This window comes from Martes martes (genome assembly GCF_963455335.1).
Source record: "Martes martes genome assembly, chromosome: 10".
NCBI lineage: Eukaryota > Metazoa > Chordata > Mammalia > Carnivora > Mustelidae > Martes > Martes martes.
The window spans coordinates 35,168,202-35,190,181 of NC_137898.1; the positions used below are offsets into that span (position 1 = coordinate 35,168,202).

At 33.7% G+C, this 21,980-nt stretch overlaps 1 protein-coding gene across 3 annotated transcripts in view; it reads left to right on the forward strand.

Annotated features, from left to right (window-relative positions):
* Nucleotides 1–21,980, forward strand: part of KIF18A (kinesin family member 18A) — an 86,148-nt gene that overhangs the window by 46,023 nt on the left and 18,145 nt on the right. For all 3 annotated transcript variants that reach the window (XM_080817602.1, XM_080817601.1, XM_080817600.1), the window contains one exon: nt 2,708–2,949. In XM_080817602.1, the coding sequence (XP_080673728.1) occupies nt 2,708–2,949 (242 nt within the window). The remainder of the gene's footprint in view (nt 1–2,707; nt 2,950–21,980) is intronic.

A 21,980-nucleotide genomic window follows, 5' to 3' on the forward strand; every position in this document is an offset into this window, starting at 1 on the left:
CCAAAACTACTAGAACTGATCAATGAATTAAGTCACAGGATACAAAATCAACATACAGAAATATGTTGCATTTCTATATACTAATAACAAACTGTCAGAAAAATTAAGAAAACAATCCTATTGACAATTGCATCAAAAATAATAGATACCTAGGAATAAATTTAACCAAGGAAATGAAAGACTAATACACTGAAAACTATAAGACATTGATGAAAGAAATTGAAGAAGACACAAATAAGTGAAAAGATATTCTGTGTTCATGGATTGGAAGAATTAATGTTCAATGTCCATACTGTCCAAAGCAATCTGTGGATTTAATAGAGTAACATTATTCCAATGGCATTTTTCACAGAAATAAAACAAAAATTCTAAAATCTGTATAGCATTGCAGAAGACACCAAATAACCAAAGCAATCTCGAGAAAGAACACAGTTGGAGGTGTCACAATTCCTGTCTGATTTATTTCCTTCTAACTATATTACAAAGCTATAGCAATCAACACAGCATGGTATTAGCTTAAAAGCAAGCACAGAGTACACTGTATGTTGACTAATTAGAATTTAAATAGAAACTTAAAACAAAAAGAAACTGCACTGTTATCAAGAAAGAAAAAGCAAGGGCACCTGGGTGGCTCAGTGGGTTAAAGCCTCTGCTTTAGGCTCAGGTCCCAGCATCCTGGGATCGAGCCCCACATCAGGCTCCCTGCTCAAGCGGGGAGCCTGCTTCCCCCCTCTCTCTCTGCTGGCCTCTCTGCTTACTTGTGATCTCTGTCTGTCAAATAAATAAATAAGATCTTTAAAAAAAAAAGAGAGAGAGAGAGAGCACATAGCTTAATAGAACAGAATAGAGAGCGCAAAATAAACCCACACATATATGGTCAATTAATTTATGGCAGAAGAACCAAGAATATACAATGGGGAAAGGACAGTCTCTTCAATAAATGATGTTGGGAAAATCGGACAGCTACATGCAAAGAATTGAAACTGTAGACCACTATCTTGCACCATACCTAAAAATTAGCCCAAAATGAATTAAAGTCTTGAACATAAGACCTGAAATCATAAAACTCCTAGAAGAAAACATAGACGATAAGTTCTTTGATATCAGACTTGGAGATGATATTTTGGATTTACAACAAAAGCAAAAGAAACAAAAGCAAACATAAGTGAAATTAACATCAAACTAAAAAGCTTCTGCACAGCAAAAGAAGCCATCAACAAAGTAAAAAGGCAACCTTCCAAAGGACACAACATTTGCAAATCATCTCTGATAAGGGGTTAATATCCAAAATATATAAAGAACATACAACTCAATAGCAAAAAAGGAAACAATCTGATTGGAAATGGGCAGAAAATCTAAGTAGACATTTTTCCAAAGAAGACATACGGATAGCCAACGAGTATATGACAAGGTACTCAATATTACTAATCAAGATAATGCAAATCAAAATAAGGAGATAATCATTTTTTATCTATGAAGTATGAAGAAATGTAGAGTAAGCCTTGGGAAGATCAAGACTTCTAGAAAGACAAAAAAGTTCTTTGTTAAAACTTCTTTGTTCTCTCCTCTGCACAGCACATGATTCGTATAGGTGCTCGGTAAATAATCTTTTTTTTAAATTGACTTTATGCTTAATGACTTTTCCCTATAGTTGTTGCCTCCTTGGCTTAAATGGAGTACTCCCTACCTTCAACAAAAAGAAAAATGTCACAGACTATTTATTTGTACTACTATCTAAATATTTAAGACTCTAGGGTAATAAAGCAATTATCTCCTTGCTTCCTTCCTTCCTTCCTTGAGAAAATTAATGCCTATCCTTTTCCCACTGCCCTACCCATACTTGAAATGATTCTATTCTCCTGGATGTTCTGAGTCAACTGAAACAACCAGGACTGAAGCATTTCAAGGTCAAGTTGTTTGACATCTTCCTTGATATAAAACTTAAGAACCATTGACTGAGTGTATAAATTTGTAACTGTTTAACTGCAGCATTTCTTCAGTGAACGTTTACATGGAGGTCTAATACATAAAAAGATACATTCAATACTGCTCTGACTGATAGCAATAGAAAAGATTTTGAATCAGAGCCAGGAAACCTATGCCCCATCAATTCCCTTTACCCACCATCCTTGTCCACAGCTCTTCCTCCTAGAACTCCTTTGAATGGCTTTGAAAACCATTGCTTTAACTCATGAAGAGCTAACATCAAGGAAAGTTAACTATGGTTCCTTTGAAATGTTACATACCTGAAATGAATCTAATCATTGAAGAGTGTATTTTTTCATTTTTCATTTTAATTCCATGGTACTTAGTATCAGTAACAGTAGTATAAATCACATTATGCTTTGCAAAAACCTTTTATAGGTATTTAACTCATTAGTTCTCACAGTAGTCTCCTGGTATAAGCAGTGACTATCTAGTTGTACCCCAAGTTATAGAGGAGAAACCTCAGTTTGTGTATTATCCAAGGTCAGATGGAGGCAAGTGAAGACTAGCCGAGAATATGACCTGATGCTTATAATTCCCAGCCAGAATTCTTTTCACTCTTTTCTTAATGTAGTTAGAGTATGTTGAGGCATTCTAAAGGAAAACATGTACAGGATGTCATTCTAATGATCTGCTAATACTTTGGATGTTATGTAGAACTATAATACTATATTTAAAATTTAATATTTATCTCTCTTTTCTTGTGACCTTCTTCATATAGAGTATTGAATGCTTTACTTCCAGCCCTAAGAAAACAGTATTGTGCATTAAAAGAAGCTGGCCTTTCAAATGCTGCTTTTGAGTCTGACTTCAAAGAAATTGAACATTTGGTAGAGAGGAAAAAAGTGGTTGTTTGGGCTGACCAAACTACTGAACATACTATAAAGCAACATGATCTACCAGAGATTTCTGTTCTTATGACCTTTCCACAACTGGAACCACCAGTTCAATCTGCTCCTTGTTGTAAGTACAGCTTTTCTTGTATTAAGGAAATTATAAGGTTATTTCTAAAGAGTAGCCTCCTTTATGTATCAGTCTACAGAACCGTGAATTTTTTAAATAGGTTTGGCTATTTTGTGAGAATTAAGGGGAAAATTAGTTTTAGAATAATTTTGTTAATCACTATCTTTCAGAGGTTTAAGAGCAAGTATACTTGATGTTCTAAATAACTAGCAATAAAATCTTTAATTTATTTTACCCATTTTTGATGGAATAATTTTACCTCCATCCTTCTTTGAAATTTAACCTCAATTAAGAATTAAAGATTATAATTAAGAATATTATATTCTATAATACATAATAATAATCTATTCTTAAAATCAACTAACAGTGTAGAATAAGCTATATTTTGTTGCCATATCACTTGTTATCTCTCCTGTCATAAAAGTGTGCATGGGACATTTTAATTGCAAAACTAACATATGATGTTGGTTAAAATAAATTCAGACAATGTAGAATTAAATGTAGAAGTAGAATGCCTTCTTTGACTTTCCTCCGAACCCAATCTTGTGTCCTGTCTCAGAAATAAATAAATTTAGCAGTTTGGTTAACTTTGCTTTGTGTGCGCGTGTGTGTGTGTGTGTGTGTGTGTAATATTTGTATTACATAATCTAACTCTAGCTTTTTATTGGGTTTCGCATGAAAGCTAGCACATTATATATGTTGATGTACAACTTTTTTATTTGTTATTAGTTCATTTAGTTTACCATTAGGATATATACATGAAGAATCTACCTTAGTTTTTTTAACATTTGTGAGAATCCAGACAGCAGATGTACCATACTTTATTTAACCATTGTTCTATTGGTGAACAGGGCATCAGAAAGCATGCTTGTTTTCACATTGTGCATGTATACCAGATTCCTAGAGACTGATTTGTTGGAATACAGGACAAAAATATTTTTAAAAATTAATCTGTCGAAGTCCAAAATTTTCTTTATGCCAAATGTGCATGAGGTACCTCTCTCATCTTTACCTTAACCCAAAATAATAGCAGCAACACTGAACTAGTGTATATTCTTTTTAACTTTGCAGCTCTCCTATTTCTAGTGACATTATTTCATCTCCTCCTTACTTATTTGACTTGGTAGAGTTTATTTGTTGTGCTTTAGAGTTTTCCTTCTGGTTAAAACTGCCTCCTGCTCTACTCCTTCACCTCTAAACTTTTCTGTCTAACTGGATGTCTAGATCTTCCAAAGGCTTATTCTACTTTTGTTTCCAATGTTGTTAGTAGGAGGTCTCCATTTTGTTTAGAGAGCTTTAATTTACCATACAACATCACAGTTAATCTATTGATCAGTTAAACTGATTGTCATTGGTAATTACCTCATAGTCTATTCCCATTCCTTTTTTTTGAGTTTACAGATAATGAGAAAAGCATTTCTCATATATGTCATAGCTGGGGTCTTATAGCTTTTCTGTTCATCTGATCCATGTGATTTCCAACTTCCAAAAATTACTGTTTCTTTTTTTTTTTTTTTTTTTAATTTGACAGAGAGACACAGCAAGAGAGGGAACACAAGAAGCAGGGGGAGTAGGAGCCGTAGAAGCAGGCTTCCCACTGAGCAGGGAGCTTGATGCAATGCGGGGCTCCATCCCAGGGCCCTTATGAACCTGAGGCAAAGGCAGAGGGCTTAACGACTGACTGAGCCACCCAGGAGTCCCAGTTACTCAGTTTCTGATGTTAGCAGCTATTGCTTTTTTCTATCACAAATGCTATATGTCTATAGATTTTAAGAGGAAGATAAGGCAAATTTCTGTAGATTTGTGTATTTGGTTTAATTTCTTTTAGTATGATCCCTTGTCAACTGTCAAATACTTGCTTTGTTGCTTTTTCCTTTTGGATGTTTCCTGTTTCATTGTAGATTTTGTTTTCTATTTAATTGTATCTCTCTCTCTTTTTAAAGATTTTTATTTATTTATTTGAGAGAGAGAGAGAGTGAGCAAATAAGAGAAAAAGAGCACAAGCAGGGGGAGAGGGAGAAGCAGACTTCCCGCTGAGCAGAGAGCCCAATGCTGGTGGACTCAGTGGCAGAATGGGAACCTGAGCCAAAGTCAGACGCTTAACCGACTGAGCCACCCAAGTGCCCCTTGTATTTTTTTTATCTTTACTTCTATTTTATCTTTCTGTCTACTTTTAATAGGTTTATGCTACTCTGTTCATTTAACTGGTAAAGATGTTTGTTCATTAGCTTTCACCTGATTTTTCGAATTTATGCAATAAAGTCCCTAGGTTTCCCTCTAAACACAGCTTTAGCTTCACTTCACAAGTTTTGATACATAGTATTTTAGATTATTACTTAGTTCAAAATATTTTCTGATTTCTGTTGTAATTTCTTCTTTGACCCATGGAGCATTTCTTTTTTTTCTAATCAGTTTTCATATAAAATTACACTTTTGTATTGAGCAAATTTCCATTTGAATTCAGGTTTGGAGAAATACTTAAAATGAGAATCATACTTTTAAGTGTCATGTAGGCATCCAATGAGAATTTTTTCATAAAACTGTTAGTTTTGATTTTTTTTTTTTTAGTTTTTTTTATTCTTAGTATCAAGAAGCTATGGCAAATTCCATTCTATATTTTGTTTATTTATAGCTTTATTGAATTATATTCAGAGAAATTGCCTAGTATGTAGACTCACTTTATTCCTAGCACATAGTAGGCTGATGTATATGTTTCAAGTGTGCTTATTAAAAAATGTATATTTTGTCATTTATTACGTATTCTATATAAGGCCAAATTGGTTGTGTTCTTTAAATCTTTTTCTTACAGACTTTTTTTTTTTAATTCATGTTCTATCATACACTGAGGAGACCTATTAAAAATTCCCTCTATTACTTGGGAGTTTTCTACTTTGTATCAGTTTTCTATCCCATGCTAACAAATTAACACAAACATATCAACTTAAAATAACACTGATTTATTATCTCAGAGCTCTGTAGGCCAGAATTACAGCAGGCTCAAATGGTTACTCCACTTCGACTTTCACAAGGCCAAATAAAGGTGTCAGCCAGTTAGATCTCTTATCCAGAGGTTCTGGAGGAAGAATGTGCTTCTAGGCTCATTCTGGTTGTTAGCAGAATTCAATTCTACGCAGCTGTAGGGCTGAGGTCCCCATTTTCTTGTTAGTTGTTGCCCAGTGGTCCTTCTCGGTTTTTAGAGGTCTCCAGTATTCCCTCTTCATCGTTTCATCTTCTAGCCAACAAAGGCAGGACAGTTCATCCTCATGCTTTGGATCTCTCTCATCCTCCCTTCTGCTTCATTTCTTCTGCCTATAGTTAGAGAAAAGTCTCTGCTTTTAAGGGTTCATTTGATTAGATTGAGCCCACATCTACAAAATCCCTTTTGCCATGTAATGTGACATATTCACAGCTTCCAGGGACTAAGGCATGGACATCTTTTAGGGGATATTTCTCCTTGTAGTACTGTCAATTTTTGGTTCTCATACATTGAAATTATATTATTACATCTGTATATTTCAGAATTCTTACATCTTCCTTTTCTTATAAAATATACTTAATCCAGTCACTTTTCTTAGCCTTAAGTTTACTTTAATGTTAATATAGCTATCCCACTTTTCTTTGGCTCATGTTTTCATGGTTCATCTTTTTTCTGATTCCTTCACTTGAAACTTACAATCATTTATTTCAAAGGCATCTCATAAACATCACATAATTGGATTTTGCTTTTTGTTCTGTTAATCAGTCTTTATCATTTAAAGTATTCTTTTTCTACTTGATGAATGTATTGATACTGGTTTTGAATCTACTGTCTTGTGATTTGCTTTCTAATTGTCCTGCTTATTCCAAATTCTTTTCCTTTTTAGCTCTGTTTTAGAGTGGCAGAGTGATATTCCATTTTTTCACCTCTGAGCTTAAAAGGCTATAAACTGTTTTTATATTCTTTTAATAGTTACCCTTAGAGTAACAGTCTGAATCCTTGCTTTACCAAAGTCCTTTATCAAAATCCTTTGCTTTATCAAAGTTTACCAAAGTAACTATGTTAACTTTCACCCTCAGACAGTGCTGGAAACTTAAAATTTTTTACCTGAGTTAACACTTTCCCTGACATACCACTGTTATGATGTATTTTATTTTTCTCTATATGTTAAACCCATAAAATGGGTTTTTTTGATGTCTGTACAGTGAATATTCACATTTATATTTTTTGTTCTTCTCCATTTTTTCAGCATCTCTGTATCTCCATCCAAGATAATTTTTTCATCTAAAAAATCTTTTTGCATTTCTTTTACAGTAGATATGCTGATGATGGATATTCTTAATTTTTATATGTCTGAAGCTGTATTTATTTTACTTTCTTTCTGGAAGACTTTTTTGCTGGGTATAGAATTACAGTTTAGTATTCTTCCTTTTCTTTAGCACTTTGAAGATGCTACTTCATTATCTTATGTGTCTTTCTTATTATAATCGAAGTAAGCTGTCATTCTAAGTATTGCTCCCTTAAGTGTAACTTTACCTCTGACTTCCTAAAATATTTTCTCTATGTCTTTGAGTTTTACTAGTTTTGCTATATTGTGCCTATGTAATTTTATTTTTACTTCTCTTACTTGGGTTCATAGAACTTTCAGAATTTGTGTCTGGATTATCTTTCATTAGTTTTGTGAAGTTCTTAACCATTATATCTTTAAATATTGCTTCTGCTATTTTTGTTCTCTCCGCTACCTCTGGGACTCTAGTTATATTACACAGTTCTTTCTCCTTGTCTTATCCGTGACTTTTTTTACCCTCTCCTTCTTTTCTTCATTTCTTGTCTCTCTGGAAATTTCTTTTCACACATTCTTTAGTTTACTTTCTCTTTGCAGCTATGTCAAATATTTCTTAAATACATCAAGTTCTTAATTGCAGTTATATTACAGTTCTAGAATTTCCATTTGATTCTCTTTTTTTATGGTTTCCATTTCTTGGCAAAAATTCTCACTGAACACAATAGGTATGATTATTTTAAAGACTGTGTCTGAGATTTCCAGGTCTGGAGCACTCTGCATATGTTTCTCTTATCTCTTTCTGAGGGTTTTTGTTCACATGGCCTCATTTTCTTGAAGGCATACTAATTTTTATGCATCAGATATGTATTTGCAGAATTGTTTATAGAAATACTTCAAGACTTCTGATAATAAAGTCTTCTTTCAGAGAGGATTTTTTGCATTTGCTTCTTCTCAGTGCCTGGTGGCATTAACAATCTAGAATCACTGTAGTCCAGTTTCAAGGATTGGGATCATTTGAAACTACGCTGCAACTTCTGCCAGGGCCTGCCTATGTTGTTTTACCCTCTAGAGTGTAAGCTGTTTAGGTTTCTAATTCAAATCAAGGAGGGTTTATGAAGAACTTTGTTTAGTGGGCCCTAACTTCCTGTTTCAGCATCCCAGTTCTACCAAATTCTCAATGTTCCTAAGCTTTTCGGACACCCTTCAGGATCAGCAAAAAATCTTCACGGGGAAAATAACTGTAAATGCAGAGATTACCTTCTAGAGCTTCCTAACTTTCTCTTAATACTTGCCTATAATTCTTCAGTTTCATCAGCTCTTCCATGACTTCAAGCATATGTTTTTTATATTTTGCCTGGACTTTTTTGTTGCCTTCAGTGGAGATTGGTCTGAATTACCTACTCCTCTATTATTAAATTTCCTATGTTCTATTTTTATGTTAAAATGACTGGGAAGCTGAAGATATATACTTATATCTTCTTTTTCTTTAATAAAGCACTATTGTCATTAGAACTAAGCTAGTTGAGATCTTTGAAAAGAAAACTTAAGATTATTTTCAGATTCTCTCATACCTTTTGGGCCTTGATTTTTTTCTTTGTAATGTATGCAAGATGTTGGAGAGGAAATAGTGTTTTAACACAAGATCGAGAAATACTAACCACCTGATGGTCATTATTACTTATTTAAAAATCCATATTTCACTTGCAGTGTAATTGCATAGACCATACGTGTCAACAGTAAAACATTTATTTGGCTCCTAATTCCTTTTCATAACACTTTTAAAAGGAAAAACTGTTTAAGTCATATTACATTTTATAAATATATATTTCCTTTTAAAAGTGTATCAGAAGGTGAGTTTTGTTTTTATTATGGTTTGTTCTTGGTTTTTTGTTTAATATTTTTTTCACATTTCATAGATTAACTGTTTGCTTGGTGTGTCTTATTTATTCCAAGAATTATGTTATGTTGTAATCACTATGAATAGAGAGACAAAGATGAATAGTGGGGAAGGAACGTGGGCTATAAAGTGAGTTGACTTATAAATATTTATTTTTCTTAGTCTTAAAATACTGAAATAATTCATTAAAAAAGCATAAATAGTGAAATTTGTTTGTATTTCTAAAGATATGAAGCAATACCCAGATATCATATATTGCTAAAATTATATTATCCGTAGTAGTCTTAATAAATATAAGAAGTAAAATTGAAGAGATTCAACTTATTAAGCAAAACATGAATCAAATGTGTCTCATTCAAATAAGCTTACATGTGTGTCACTGACTTCTTTCCTGTACTCTCATAAACAAGTAAAAAGTGGTTTTGTTGTTAAATTTCTTTTTTGTTTTGGTTAAATTTCAAAAATACTAAATGCTGTGTGATATTTCATTTTTGAATTCAGTTCTTTTGTTTGTTGTTTGTTTTTCTGGTGCTATAAGGACCTTTAAAGAGTATTTAAAGGGGATGCCTGGGTGGCTCAGTGGGTTAAGCCGCTGCCTTCACCTTCCGCTCAGGTCATGATCCCAAGGTCCTGGGATCGAGTCCCACATCGGGTTCCTTGCTCAGCAGGGAACCTGCTTCTCTCTCTGCTTCTGCCTGCCACCTTGCCTGCTTGTGCTCTCTATCTGACAAATAAATAAATAAATAAAATCTTAACAAAGAGTATTTAAAGATCAGCAGCAATCTTTTTTTTTTTAAGATTTTATTTATTTATTGGACAGAGAGAAATCACAAGTAGGCAGAGAGGCAGACGGGGGCGGGGGTGGCGTGGGGGGGAAGCAGGCTCCCTGCTGAGCAGAGAGCCCGATGTGGGGCTCATCCCAGGACCCTGAGATCATGACCTGAGCCAAAGGCAGAGGCTTTAACCCACTGAGCCACCCAGGTGCCCTGAGCAATCTTTATATTTAGAATGTGTGGGGGCCCCCTGGGTGGCTCAGTCTGTTAAGCCTCTGCCTTCAGCTCAGGTCATGATCCCAGGGTCTCGGGATCAAGCCCCGCATTGGGCTCTCTGCTCGGCGGGGAGTCTCCTTCTCTCTCTCTCTGCCTGTCTCTGCCTGCTTGTTCTCCCTCTCTGCGTGTCAAATAAATAAAAATGTGAAAAAAAAAAAAAAAGAAAAGAAAAGAAAAATTTTAGAATGTGTGCACACTGTACTTTTAAAAGTCTGATGAGATTAACCATAATTAATCTAATCTGGACTCTGTTGTTAGGCATTTAGGTTTAATATATTTTATTATAAGTAGTATTGCAGTAAGGAAGTATGTATATTTATCTTGGTGCTCTGGGGTGCCTGGGTGGCTCAGTGGGTTAAAGCTTCTGCCTTCAGCTAAGGTCATGATCCCAGAGTCCTGGGATCGAGTCCCGCATCGGGCTCTCTGCTCAGCGGGGAGCCTGTTTCCCCTTCTCTCTCTGCCTGTCTCTCTGCCTACTTGTGATCTCTGTCTGTCAAATGAATAAATAAAATCTTTATCTTGGTGCTCATGTCTAGTTACCCCTATGATAAATTCCTAGAAGTAAAATTTCTAACTCAAGCAATAAGCACATTCTTTTAAAGTTTATGATATATATTGCTTAGTAACTTCTACCTCCCTCCACCATGTGATTATACCAATTTTAACTCCCGTCATCAGTGTAAGAAAATGAGCTCCTTTCTCCTTTTAGTTTTACCAGCTTTTGATGTTAAACTGTCTTCACTTGTTAATTTTTAGAAAATTATTTTCAAACATACACAGAAGTACAAGGAATCCTTTAATGAACTCCATGAACCCATCACCTAATTTTAGGAATTATCTCATGGGTAGTCTTAAGAATACGATCTGCTTTTCTGCACCCTATCTGTATCTGTAATGTATTATTTTGAAGGAAATCTCAGACAGCATGTATTTCTTCCATTTAGATCTTAGTGTCTCTAAAAGGAAACAGGATGTCTTTTTCATACCTAATGTCATTAAATATCTACTTAATCAGTGTTTATATTTCCCCCACTGTCTCATAAGTGATTTCTTTTTGAGTTCTTCCATCAGCATACAAACAAGGCCCATACCATGTCACTGGTTGATATATCTGTAATCTTTTTCAATCTGGGGTTCTCTCTCCCTCTTTAGTCTTTGCAAGTTTGTTATTGATTCTCTACTAATTTCAGTTATAAATATTATTTTCTTTCCATTTTTCCTTTGTTCACTAGTATAATTGAATTTTTTTTTTATCAATTTAAGGACCTATTTTCTTTTCTGTGAATTATCTAGCAATCATTTGAACATTTTTCTGGTGTAGTCCTCTTTTGTAAAATTTGTCACATATTTATAAGAGCTTAGGATATGGATATTTTTTCATTCAACAATATTCATTGAATTTCTACTATGTGCCAAATACTTACCTGAGGCTAAGGATATATCAAAGTACAAAACAGACCTTTTTACCCTCCTGGAGTTCACATTCTAGTGCAGGAAGAAAGACAATAAATATAATAAGTAAATTGGGGTGCCTGGGTGGCTAAGTGGGTTAAGGCCTCTGCCTTCGGCTCAGGTCATGATCTCAGGGTCCTGGGATCGAGCCCCGCATCGGGCTCTCTGCTCAGCGGGGAGCCTGCTTCCCTTCCTCTCTCTCTCTCTGCCTGCCTCTCTGCCTACTTGTGATCTCTGTCAAATAAATAAAATCTTAAAAAAAAAAGACAATAAATATAATAAGTAAATTAAACAGAATCTTAGAAGGTGGTACATGCTGTGGGCAAAGAAATGAGGAGGTCAAGAATGGAATGGGAAGGAGATTGCTACTTTAAATAGCATGGTCAGCGTAGGCTTCACTGATAAAATGTGAAGAAGTTCACAAAGTTAGCCACATGGATATACGGGAGAAGATTCATTTTCAGGTAGAACAAGTAATGCAGATCCCTAACACAGGCTAGTATATTCATGGAATGGCTAAAAGGACATATAATTGGTACCAAAAAGAAGGGAAAGAAAGTAGACAGTGATGAGATCACAAAGATCGGGGAGGGGGGGGCGCCTGGGTGGCTCAGTGGGTTAAAGCCTCTGCCTTCGGCTCAGGTCATGATCCCAGGGTCCTGGGATCGAGCCCCGCATCGGGCTCTCTGCTCAGCGGGGAGCCTGCTTCCTCCTCCCTCTCTCTCTTCCTGCCTCTCTGCCTACTTGTGATCTCTGTCTGTCAAATAAATAAATAAAATCTTTAAAAAAAAAAAAAAAAAGATCAGGGGGAGGAAGGCAGATCAAGTAAAGCCTTGTAGGTTATTACAAGGACTTAGACTTTAGCTCCGAACAAATCAGGAACTATGGCATAATCTGAGGAAAGAAGTAACGTACCTCCATCATGTTTTTAAGATCCTTCTGGCTGGCATGTTGAGAGTAGATTATAGTATTGCAGGGGTGGAAATGGGAGACTACTGCAATAACCCAGGTAAAAGATGGTGGTAGCTCAGAACAGGTTGGTAGCAATGGAGTTGGTGAAAAATAGTCAGATTATAATATGTCTTAAAGGCAGAACTAGCAGGATTTTATCACCAATTGGATTTGGGATGTGAGGGAAAGAGAAAGTCAAGGATGACTCTTAAGACTTTTTAATTTAGCAACTGACAGAAACAAGTCACCTTAAAAGAGATAGGGAAGACTTCAAGTAGAGCAGATTTGTAGGGTGAAGGTGGCAGAAAACTAAAAAGTTCAATTGGGGCATTTTAAATTTGTATAAGATACATCCAAGTGAAGATATCATGTAAGCAATTAGATATAAGAATCTGGAGTTCAGAAGAAAAGTCTAAACTAAAATATAAATTTGAGAGCTGTTAACATTTAGATGATATTTAAAGCCATAGGACTGGATGAGATCATCAAGGGATATTAACTCTTTCCTGTAAGATGCATGTTGCAAATCTTTTCTTCAAGTTTATCATTTACTCTTAACTTTGAGATGTTCTTTTTAATACTGAATTTTTTAAACTTTAATGTCATATAGTAACTTCATTATTTTTTTCTCTCTGCCTTTGGAATAATTCCTCAAAAGGCCTTTTTATCTGTAAGTTTTTAAAATTTTTTTTTAATTTTATTTTCTCCTAATTTATTTTAATGTAAGAAAACATGCGAGAATCAAAATTTTTTCAAAGAGCCTTACATTCTTGTGTAACACATTGACGGTCCATCCTTATAGCACCTTTGTTTTAAATACACTAAGTAGTCAAATAATTCTGTCTATTGGATTTCTACCCTATTCTTTAGCATGTCTGTCCTAGAACTGGTAGTTATTATTTTCATAGCTGATACTTGATAGTATCTTTTGATAGAAAGCAGTACTAGTCCCCCTTCATTATTCTTTGGGGTTGTTTTGTTTTGTTTTGTTTAAAGTAGACTCAATGCCCAATGTGGAGCTTGAACTCACAACCCTGAGATAAAGAGTCACATTCTACCAGCTGAAACAGCCAGGCACCCCATGTTATTCTTTGTCTTTAAAATGTTTTTGGCTATCCCTGACTAAGAAGTGAATGTTAGCACAACTTTTTCAATTCCAAGGAAATAAAATCTTTTTAAAAATTTATAAATTTTGTCTCCATATTTTTTCACTATCAAATCTTTTCACTCTAGAATAGTTTCTCTTATTCATATTTTCTTACATGTTTCTCAGCAAAGTTTTGCAACTTTCTTTATATATATTTTGTACATTTGTTATTAAATTCCTTTAAGAATTTTATATTTATATATATTAAATCCCTATAGGGATTTTATATTTTATATTTTGTTATATGGATTATTTTATATTAATAATCCTGTATTGTTCCTCAAGAAGAAACTTTTTTTTGAAATTTAATTTTTTTTCAGTGTTCCAAAATTCATTGTTTATACGCCACACCCAGTGCTCCATGCAGTATGTGCCCTCCTTAATACCCACCACCAGGCTCACCCAACCCCCCCACCCCTCCCCCCTCCAAAACCTTCAGTTTGTTTCTCAGAGTCCACAGAAACTAACTTTTTAAATTTTGTTCATTTTAATACTTTACTCATGTCAATACTTGATTTTGAAATAGATAGTTATTTGACTTGAAATCTTTGCCTCCAAACTAAATGTCTATTTACTTGGAGTAAAACATGTACCTATTTTAGGTCTGGAAAACAGAAAGTGCATTCACTGAGTGCCATGCAGGATGGGGGTGCTGGCAGCAAGGCTTATTTATGGAACTGATAAAATTTCTGACATTAAATGAAAAGTCAAGATTTCCTCATTATCCATCTGGAAACTCACATTTAGTAATATTTCTGTCTCTAACCTTTCCTTTTCTTAAATTTTGCACCTCATGTTACTGGTTTTTATCTTAAAGTACAATAAAAGAAAAGATACTAGTAGAACCAATGTCTTTTATGTTGTAGAGATACTATGATTGAATATAGTTCCAATATAAATTTAAGTTTCCCCTAAAATTACTTGAGTAGAAGGAAATGTCATTTAAAAAACAGGAATGTCTACATGAATTCCTCATATAATAAATATGAAGCAGCAAAAATATTATCAACTAAATCTCCCATGTAGTTTCCCAGTTGGCAATAAAATTTAATCATTACCGTCATGTTTGTAGCCCTAAATACATTTCCTTTGGCCTTTATTCTCTTTGTAAACAAAACAGTATTCAGTTACTCATTGGTAACTGCAAATATTCATACAAATTAAAAGGTTCTTTGCATTGTATTTCCCCCATCTTAAATAAGCATCAATACTAGGAAAATTAGATTGAGTGGAAGCATGGTGTCTGCTACATGTCTGTTCCTACCGAGAGACGTATCAAAAGGTTATGGGTGATTTATTACTCAGAGCATTGAATTAATTTAAAGGACTGTGACAATCTTTTAATACATGGGAAAATGTAGTCTCTCTTTGTAATATTTGTAAATAGCTGTAATTTAACTGAATAAGCATTAATACTACAGTAACTACAGTAGTGTCATATGAATGCATTATAAAATGTTTATTATTTGGTTAATCAGTAGAACCCTAAGGTTACATATCTTTTAAATAGTTTAAAATTCTTTCACCTGTATCATTTGCAACTGAATTCCATGAGTCATAAGGCTGTTAAAAGGAATCCAGATTTATGATTAGTACAGTAATTGTATCAATCATTTGTAGCCTAGAAGTGTTTATTGAAATGCATATATTAATATTTGATCTCACTTTAGAACTTTGCCAACTAATTTTAATTTTGCATAGTTTCCCAAAATACCTCCTCACATACATATTAACGTTGAGTGCTAGCAAAAGAAAAATCCTTGCCATCATTTTGTACCAAGCCTCAATTAGATCTAATCCCATTCATCAGTGTCTCCCTGTCATGAACCCTGCTTTGCAGCCTGTGACTCATGTTTGCTAAATACTGCATTCTGCTTTTTACACTAACGTGTAGCTCTGTAAATCTTTTAACGTTTGCGGTCTTAAGCTTTTGATAAATTAGTTCCTCTGGGTAAAATCATTCAGGACACATGATATGGCACATCAAAAGATGACCCCAGAAGGCCTGCCCATTTCTTAAGAGAGGGATTTTAAACTCATTAGTGATAAATTATCTAGTCCCTTTATTTAAAGGAACCATCTGTGGAATATTTCAAAAACTTATAAATAAAAAATAAATATAGACCCATCATACATAAGAAACTGCATGAAAATTGCCAGTTCATAGTTATGTTTCAGAGATTTATTTAAAGCAGCTAAAGACAGGGAATAGAATGATGTTTCTTAATTCAATTTATTTAAAAACACTTTGAGAAAATTTGATGTAAAAAATGAATAATTATAGTAATATCTAAACTAGTTTCTATTTCTCTTATTTCTCCCATCTACAATCTACTCTTCACATGAAAATCATCTTCCTAATAAAGTGCAGACCACTTACTTAGGCGAGACTTCAAAGGCTTTCCCAGTCCAATGCCAAGCTGCAGACGCACTTTTCTGCAGCACTTGGTGTCCCAACATCCTCTCAAACATGTTTGTTTCTTGCCTCTACACTTTCCTAGCTTTTCCCTCACTCTTGAATGCTGCTTCCCTTGCTCCATCCCACATCCTAGCCTATTAAAATCCTTATCCTCACTGAGAGTCCAAGTCAGAAACTACCTTCTTTATGAACCTTCCCTTTCCTGAGTCCTCTCTCCTTGGCCTGCACATGCCCTTGCATTTCCACTGTATTTTTGTATTTGACTGTTAGAGTAATTACCATACCTCACCTTCCCTCTTTCCAACAAACTATAACTTCATAGGCAGTCAGAAACTGTGTTTTCAGTAACTCATTTTCAATTTTATTGCTCCTTTCACTAATATTTTAGCCTTTTTATTATCTTAGCATTCAATGCTCATTTATTTTAATTTGAAAAAAGTCCTGCCAAAGGAAATAAGATGTCTTTCATTAACTTCTATTAATATTTTGTTCTAATAGTTGTTGGACATTTTTTTGAAGCATGCGTATATAGGTTGTTTTAAAAAAATTGAGATCCATTATATAATTGATAACCAGCTTTTTCCTCACTGAACCACTTCTTATACATACATTTTCCTCTCAAATATGAAAATAAATCATTTTTAATAGTTGTATATTTACCTAATCCCCTACTAATGAACATTTAGTTTTTATTTTTTTGCTGTTATAAACAACACTCCACTAAATATCTCTGTGTGTATTTCACAACTTGTCTTAATTATGTCCTTAGGCTAAGTCCCTAAAAGGTAGAATAGCTAGATCAAAGGATATATACTTTTTCAAAGTGTTTGATATGCACTGTTAAGTTAGGCTCCAGAACTATAATAACTATAGTCTACCATTATACATGGATAATGAACATGAGTATTTTTAATGCGCTTTTGTCCAATTGCAGTTCATTCTGAATTAAGTACCTGTTCATTTCCTTTGCTTTATTTTTCTCTTATTTATCTTATAAGAATTCTTTCTCAATAGATAGATGGATAGATAACCAACCACTTGCACACCTATATCTACATAGACAGACACATATACAAGAGCTCTAAACCCTTTGCCATGTATAATATTTTTTCTTTTATTCTTGATGATTTTTAATTTCTATGTAACCCAATTTTAAATTATAAAAATACCTATATTTTATTCACACTTAATATTTTTCTGATGGTAGCAGTCAGAAGATAGAATCTCAGTTTGGGGCTGATGAAATTGTGTATTTCCTCTATTCTTATTTTTGGATCTGTGGATGAAATTTTATATTTTTAAGTCTTCATTGCCTTGTATATCTTGGTTTCTTTTCCTGACTTGTGTCTCTTCAGTAAGAGACTTCAGTTCTGTCAACAACAATTATGATTGATATTATGACTTTGAGCATGTGACTTTCTTGCTGTGAATAACAATTATAAAATAAGATAGTTTAAATAAACATAAGATAATCTAATACTCAGTGCTGGTTCTTCATGAGATGATCCCAACTGTGACTTTCCTGGTGCTTTGTAGTTAATTGGGAATAAGGACCACCATGTTAGAGTGGGAATTCAGTTAGACAATATAGATTGCTAGACTACGTGATTTCTGTGACATAGGAATATCACAGTTAAAGTAAGTAAGGGTTTATTTTACTTGGTTCTTTCATTTTTTGCTACTAGGAAATGTGTAAGTTTTCAGTTCCTTTTCCTCTATAATAGGCATTTGGTTTACATTAATAATTCATTTATTTAAGGACATTTCTTATGATAAAAAATAATAGTAATAATCAAAAGATTTATTTAAAAGTAAAAATGTACCATGGTACTTGGGGAGCTCAGTCAGTTGAGTGACCAGCTCTTTGACTCAAATCATGATCTCCAGGGTCCTGGGATCAAACCCTCCATCGGGCTCTGCACTCAGCAGGGAGTCTGCTTGAAAAATCTCTCTCTCCCTCTCACTCTGCCCGTACCCCCTGCTCAAGTACACACATGCTCTGTCACTGTCTGAAAATAAATAAAAAATCTTAAAAAAAAAATAAAAATATGCCAACCATTCTTGAAACTACCTTTAGGAAAATTGGCATATATGTTTTTCTTCTATTGTTCACTGAAATTCATGCAGGATGACTTATAACAAATTTCTCCAATTTACCTAATATTTCTAAACAGTATGCTTAAACTGCTATTTTATCGATTCATCTGTTTAGATTTTTTCATCTTCTCATTCTGATTGATGAAGATTTAGCTCATTTCTTCTTCCCTGATCTACTAATGTATCAGGGTATTTATATAATATATAATTATAATGCAATACATTATTATAGCTTATTATTATATATTATTATAGAACTACTATGTGCTAATTATTAAAATATTATTAATATGTAATATTATAGAACATATAATACATCATTATCTTAAATACACCTGGCATATTAGCAGGATCAGGTAAGACATGGCATATCATATATATATATATATATATATATATATATATATAACATACTTACACATGTATTAATATATGTAACATTTAATCATAGGACCTTCTTAAGGAAATTTTTATAATAAAATATAAATATTATTTTTAAAAACTTTTTAAGATTTTATTTGTTTTAGAGAGCAAAAGAGAGCGCGAACAGGGGGAGAGGCAACAGGAGAGAGAGAATCCTGAGAAGACTCCCTTCTGAGCATAGAACCCAATGTGGGGATCGATCTCACAACCCAAGATCATGACCTGAGCTGAAATCAAGAGTCAAATGCTTAACAAACTGAGTCACCCAGATGCCCCATAAATATTATTTAAAAATTTTTTAAGTAAAAGCATGCTGACATTTCTTAAAACTCCTTTATGAAAGATAGATATGAGAACACTCTTCCTGCTTCCTACTGGAAATGTTTCAGATTCCTCAACAAAATCTGTGGAATAGGCTTCTTGGAGAAATGAAACATTTGAAAGATAGAAATAATGAAGGAGACTAGATTGTGCTCACAGGTGAACTTAAATAGCTTAAAGGACAGTACAGCCAATAAATACATTTTTAAATGTTTCTCTTCACATACAGCCATTCAGTTCTCTAATCTCTTTTGCATATACTTTTTCATGAGACTATCCTATATATATTATTAACAAAATCAAAATATTCAGCTTATTGCTTTTATTACACCACCATAGTTAATCATATTCCTTAAAATCCCAAAAGTTTGGGGGAGAGATAGCAAGTGGAAGATTAATTAGTTTACTTCTGAATTTTTTTTTTACTTCTTCATTAACCACTTAACCAAGGATCACATATTTATTCATAATTTCTTTTAACCACTTAGCAAATGTAATTTAGTGGGGCAGGCAAATCATTCCAATTTCATAATGATTTTCACTGTTTTTATTTTGATTTTTAAGCCATGGCTTCTATTAATAGCATACTTTATTCTGTATAATACTGTACAAACTACACAAATATTAATGTATGTAAATTGTAATCCAGGTGATATTATGTTAGAATCTGGACAATCCCAGATGAAAATTGTATTTTTTTTCCATCTAATCTACAACTCAGTGCTTGCATTTGGAGTTCATTTTAAAAGTGGTTTTAATACGTAAAAGTCATTTGAAAGGCTTCTAAAACTTGGCAGTCTCAACAAAATGTTTCTGTCTGACTTCCTTTTTGAGTCTCTCTGTGGACTTACAGTAAACAAACTTTTTGAAGCGGGAATCTCTAGCCATAATGCAGGAACAGATGAATAGAGCACTAACCACTTTATCCTGAAATGCACATTTTCAGTTGTATATAAGATGCCTTAAAGCATCATATAAATATTTTAAGATGTTTCGTAAACTATTAATGGATAAGTATTACAAAAACTAGGATTGGATTCATTAAACAAAACTTGCTGCAAGGTTTAGAGGAGAGGCTCTTCTATATCTTTCAGTAGCCCTGTCTCTCATTACTTTTAAAATCCTGTTTTGAATTGTAGCATATAATTATTTTGAAAAGTTATGTTATTTAATCACATAACCTCCACCACCTCTTTCCTAAACTAGAAGTTTATCAGTAAATCTTTAACGTTGTATATGTATTTTTGTTAAATTTTACTTTTAAGAAAACTCTGTGACTCTAAAAAAACAGCAATCAGGTGCATTATATTATTACTTCATTAATAGGTACCTTCAAACTATGTGAAGTGTTAATAAGCCTAAAAAGATCATCTTGAATATCAGGATAACTTTATTAGACCCTTCTAAGTAAACCAATTCCAAAGTTATTTTTCAGTGAACAGTTCCTCTCCAGGTAGTTCCCAGACTGTGTTTTAGAATTTTATAAACTCTGGTTAAGTTGAAAATAGTCTAGAAAATTTGCTGATCCTTAAAGTGACATCCTTTCTGTTTAGTCATCTGAATATTTCTCAACAAAAAGAAATTAAAGTATATCTTGTCATCATGAAATCTAAATGTGAAAGTAAAGATAGGTATCACAACTATGATAACTAAAGCTGGAGATCTTAAGGACATTTAAAATATCTGAAAGCAAATTGATTAAATCCATGGCCTTATACAGAGTCTGTCTTTTACTTCTTAGAGATTTTGCTATCTTAAACATTATTTTTATTTCTGCTATTATTCTTTATAAACTTTTGGATATATCAAAATTACATTTGTTGCCATTCAGATTTCACAGGCAGTTTACCTGTTCCCTGAAAAAAAGGAATTTTCCTTCGTTCTGGAACTCATGACTTTAAATCTATTTCACTCATTACTCACTATATTGAATGATTTATTTCAGATGATTGATTCACATTTTTATTAGCCCTCTTTAAATTTTACCAGTTGGTAATTTCTCCTTGTTTTTTGTTATATGCCAGAGAAAACAAGAGGTGGGGAGTGAGGTAGGGAGTAAAACTATAGAGAGTGGTCTAAGAAAAGATCTCTTCTACCTTCCCTAGGCCTAGAACATTCATACACCCTTCTTTTTGCCCATTCCGTTCATGTTATTTGCTTGCATTATTTCAGTTAGACTTTTGAATGTAAAGCTTCATTGCTTTGCCTAGACTTTGGTAGACTCAGAGTCCAGAGATTTTGAGTACAGCTTTCCCAGAATAAGCAAGATATGTGTTTTGGTCTACTTTTTCCTTTATAGCCCCAGAGCCTAATTATTTTATTTTCCTTAAAAGCTCGTAGATGTGTGTCCATGTGTGTCCGTCAGCCTCCCCCTCTTCTTTCTCTCCCCTCTCTACCTGTTTTTAAAATTCAGTTTATATATTTATAAAAGTAATATGCATCCATAGTTGAGAAAGCTAACAGGTACTGTCATATTTATGAAATATTCTTGCCGTTTTGCTGTTCATTCCCAATTCTTACTTCCCTTTTAGCTGTGTTTTCTGTTTTTTTCTTTTAATTTCCAAATTACATTTTGTCCACTTTACGATTATCAGTCTGCAAATTTTTTTTGGACAATAAGGACTTCATACCTTCACATGATACATACATTTCCTCCCCTACCCCATCTCAGTTTTTTAAAAATAAATGTGTAGAGTGTTTTTTTTTTTTAAGATTTTATTTATTTATTTGACAGACAGAGATCACAAGTAGGCAGAGAGGCAGGCAGAGAGAGAGAGAGGAGGAAGCAGGCTCCCTGCTGAGCAGAGAGCCCGATGTGGGGCTCGATCCCAGGACCCTGAGATGACCTGGCCGAAGGCAGAGGCTTTAACCCACTGAGCCACCCAGGCGCCCCTGTGTAGAGTGTTTTTAAGAAAATATTGTTTCCTGTTATGCTAAAGAAAAAATATGTAAATTCTCTTTATTTTTTTTTTTTTTGAAGATTTTATTTATTTGACGGACAGAGATCACAAGT